At 30.5% G+C, this 4,093-nt stretch overlaps 2 protein-coding genes across 2 annotated transcripts; both read right to left on the bottom strand.

Annotated features, from left to right (window-relative positions):
- Positions 1-877: 877 nt before the first annotated feature.
- On the bottom strand, positions 878-2,287 carry LOC111639172 (factor of DNA methylation 2-like). The gene is made up of 3 exons (XM_023384972.1): positions 2,261-2,287; positions 1,293-1,580; positions 878-1,225 (listed from the first exon to the last, which is right to left on the bottom strand). The coding sequence occupies exons 2-3, from the start codon at positions 1,572-1,574 to the stop codon at positions 878-880; spliced, it is 630 nt and encodes a 209-aa protein (XP_023240740.1). The 5' UTR covers positions 1,575-1,580; positions 2,261-2,287.
- Positions 2,288-2,428: 141 nt separating this feature from the next.
- LOC111639181 (uncharacterized protein MAL8P1.12-like) lies at positions 2,429-4,087 on the bottom strand. Its single transcript, XM_023384979.1, has 5 exons — positions 3,969-4,087; positions 3,751-3,907; positions 3,478-3,672; positions 3,270-3,407; positions 2,429-2,632 (listed from the first exon to the last, which is right to left on the bottom strand). Exons 2-5 carry the CDS (start codon positions 3,895-3,897, stop codon positions 2,429-2,431), a joined length of 684 nt encoding a protein of 227 aa, XP_023240747.1. The 5' UTR covers positions 3,898-3,907; positions 3,969-4,087.
- Between the last annotated feature and the right edge of the window lie 6 nt (positions 4,088-4,093).

Below are 4,093 nucleotides of genomic sequence, written 5' to 3' on the forward strand. Positions count from 1 at the left end.
ATCGACCAATTATCTATCGTTGAACACAATACAATATATTGAATTTGTTATACGCTACTTTACAAAGAAACATCGACTTAATAGGGCTTATTATACTGGTGTAGTTTCCGATTAGCAAAAGAGAGATTCAAAAGAAACTACACCAGTATAAATAAGTTAATAAGTCCTATTAATAAATAACGTCCATAGAGACAGTATATATATAGGCTATATATTTACCTCTATATCCTTATTCTGTTTTATTTCTGTCAACTGCGTTACGCTAGACACTGCAAATTACAAGGAAAGGATTACAAAATAGTCGCCGTAATNCTATATATTTACCTCTATATCCTTATTCTGTTTTATTTCTGTCAACTGCGTTACGCTAGACACTGCAAATTACAAGGAAAGGATTACAAAATAGTCGCCGATAATGTTTTTACGAGCCAGAAATATTTCAGAGTCAAGGCAACTGTAAATAAACATTTAATTTAATAGAATAGAACCAGCAATATATACTGTATATATAGTCGATATATCGCTTCAAAATCGAGTATAATAAGTTTATAAGCATATTTTTCGCTTATTAACAACAAAAACTATTGAGTTTCACGGAAAATTTACATTCCACGGTTCTGAAAATACGCTTATTCGTTTTAGCACAGTGTGTAAACTTGAGAATTAGCAAAATTACAGCTGAAAAACGAAAAAAAATGGCGAATTTTTTACGTTTGTTTACATTTTGACTCCGACGACTAATCTCTGAGGGGGCGTGGCTATTCCCGATAGATTTCCAGGCAGCCGCTTCTCGGTCGACTTTTATTGGTTAAAAGCGAAGTCTTTCAAACTAGAAAGCGCAAATCAGATCTTAAAAAGAGTGTAAACAAGAATTTTATCATCCAATGAATTGGAAAATGGTCTCCCATAGACTTAACATNGGATTAATAATATTATCTTCTAATGAATCCAAACATGATCGTCCCTCTTCCATCGTGATATAATCATCTTTTAAGTGCCTTATGAGTTCTTTCTCGGATTCTTTATTTACATGTAAAACTTCGACTCCAGAAGAAGCCTGTTCCAGTTCTAATCTTAACCAAGTAACATCTTCCTTGGCTTTATATATTTCTCTTTTGGTATATTCTAAAACTTTACATTCTTCAATCTCTTGGTCTTTTAACTTTAGCAGTAAGTTTTCCAAGCGTGATAATTTAGTTATCAGTTTTTCCGTTGTTTCACTTTCCTGGAAAATTTTTAAATTTAAATAATTTAATGTGATTTAAAATATATTTAAAAACAAAAAGACTTACCTGGGTAAGACTCTTCTTCACTAAAGATATTTCTTTATCTTTATCTCTGACTTTTCTTTGAAGATCATTTATGTCATGTAACAATAATTCAAATTTCTTGTTTAATTCTTCTTTTTGTTTAGTTCTCATCTCTAATTCTTTCATTTTTTTGCTCATTTCATTGCGTTGTTTGTCGTATAACAATCTTCTACTATTTTTTTCGTTCGTGTAAATGGCCAGCTGATTCTTCAACGAGTTTCTTTTCTTTATCGCTGACTGTATCTTATCTTGTAAATGATGCATTGTCACCTGAAATATATTAATCAATAATTTCTTTAAACATTTTAATTACAATTAAAATATAATGCTGCATAAATACAGGATGGTGGTAAAGTAACTTATTAACCAACTAACGGCAATTTCTGGAGCGCGGAAAGAGAGGATAGCATACTTCAGTATGTTGTTCATGTTAATTACGTAATAAATGTTAGAGTCATGCATAAATTGTATAAGTGATTTGTTAAAGCGAAGTATTATTTCCTATGGGTTTATGGCATGGCTTAATTGTAAGCAGCCATATATTTCAATAAACTTGAAAACAGGGCAATCGAGAGAAGGAAAGCTGGAATTTTTCCCTAGATTCGAAGAAATGTCAGGGGCCCCGTAATGATTCCTACTCCTATAAAATTTACGTTATTTTTATTAATTAACAGAAAATAAAATATTTAAAACTGCTTTTTATTAATAAATAAACATTCTATGTATTTCATTTATTTAAAAAACAAAAGGCTAAAGAGATCCGCTAAGAAGCAAAAGAGACACGGTTAATCTTTCGATAGCCTTGCTCGAAAATACACGACTGAGAAAACTCTGGTAAAATCGGGAATAATTTCGGGCAAATATTCCTAAGAGAAGACATAAATGTGTTTCCTCTTAATGAGGAATCTTCTATCGGTGGAAAAGAATACGTTTCCTTAGTGAGAGAGGACCTTCAAGGGACGAGTGGATAAAACCACTAAACACTGGTAGTTGTCGTGGTTATTTCCAGTTTTCTTCACGTGTCTAACACCTGAATAGGAAACAGCATCCCATAGAAACTCCTTCCGGGAACTACCACCCTTGGCAGATCGTCCAATCCCGTTGTGAAAGACGTATATTCACATTNGAAACTCAAAGCATACTTTTTTCAATGATGCAATTTCTTTGGATTTTTTCGACATAACAGATTGTTTCATTTCGTTCCATTTATCTTTCACTTCTTTCTTATGTTCCAAGTAAGATATATTCTTCTCAATTACGTACACTTCTTTATTTTGATTATTAATTTGTTCTTTTAGAATTTTCATTTCATCTTCTTGATCCTTTAACGTTTAAATATTTTATTTTATTAATTAAGTTCTAGTAAATTCTGATTACACACTAAAGATTATCTAAAGCGGTCCCTAACTCGGTCCTAACATAAAACATTAGCAAATTTAGACCTAACTTATTGAGCACACCAGTGACCGAGTGATCATTGAATACTGATCGCATTCTATACTTGTAATATAATTTAAGAGAAATGTTCTATATTCTACCATTTCTTCTTCCAGATACACTTCTACTCAGAGAGAATAGTTGATTAGTTAATTTGTTTGATAGAATATGGCAATGCAATTTGCCAAGGAAGAATACCAACCAGGAAGATTTTCCTTGAGAAACTGGGCCCTATTTTGTTATGAGACACGTGAACTATACTGTACATAGCTAGTGAGTTTCAAACCCACAACCTACGTTTAGTGTTTTTATCCACTCGACAATTGGTGAGCAACGAGAATAAGAAAAGAACGTTAAAAGTACTGTCAATAATGTCATTTTACACGTTCCTTTAGAAGATAAAAGATCTAGAAATGGCGTCAAATCGGTAAAACTTTACACTATTCTTACGAACCGAATATACTTATTAATATATTTTGTTTCATACATATTGAGAGAAGTAAAGTACCATCCACTTCTCACCTTAATTTCAGCACTTTTTATGATAATATTTGTTTGTAATGCGTCCACGTTATTTTCTGCCAAAATCTTTTCTTCTTTGTTTCTTTCAATAGTATCTTCTATAGACTGGCATTCTACACGTAAATCTTCAATATTTTTCTAAAATTAAATAATAAAATATTCATTAACTTGTATGAAATTTGTTCGAAATTTCCATTTAATGGCTAACATTTTCTTTCGATAAGTTTTCCTTTAATGAACTTAAATTAAATTTAATAGTTTTAAGCAATTCTTCGCGTGTAATTAATTTTTTATTTTGATAAAGAATTTCTTCTTTCTTCTCGTCCACGTTTATCATTATACTTTTGTTCTTGTTTTCTCTATTTTGCTTCTTCTCTAAGAGTTTAAAGAGTTTATTCTTTCTCTTTACAAGAAAAAAATGAATAAATTAAATTATTCTAAATTATTTTTATATATAAATATATCGAAATTCGTATTTTACTTTAATATATAAATTCTCTAAATTCTGTAATTCGTTACGTTTATTCTCGACCACTATCCTTTGTTTTTCCAAATCTTCTTCTAAAGATTCCTGATACAATTTCATTTCTTCGAAAGTCTTGCCGATTTTATTTTTAAATCTCAACATTTTCTTTAATCTATCGGAATAAACATGTAAAAAAATGTGCAATAATTTAAAAAAAAACATTGTTTTAATACTTTTTATTTCTTTCAGCTTCATCTTCTTTTGCATCTCTATACGCAGGAGTCAGTGTTTCTCTAAGTTGCAAATCTCTTCTTGTTAATTGAAATAACTTAGTTTCTGCTAAATTATTTTCTCGATT

Source organism: Centruroides sculpturatus, unplaced genomic scaffold (genome assembly GCF_000671375.1).
Source record: "Centruroides sculpturatus isolate CEXI.00-Female unplaced genomic scaffold, Cexi_2.0 scaffold1162, whole genome shotgun sequence".
NCBI lineage: Eukaryota > Metazoa > Arthropoda > Arachnida > Scorpiones > Buthidae > Centruroides > Centruroides sculpturatus.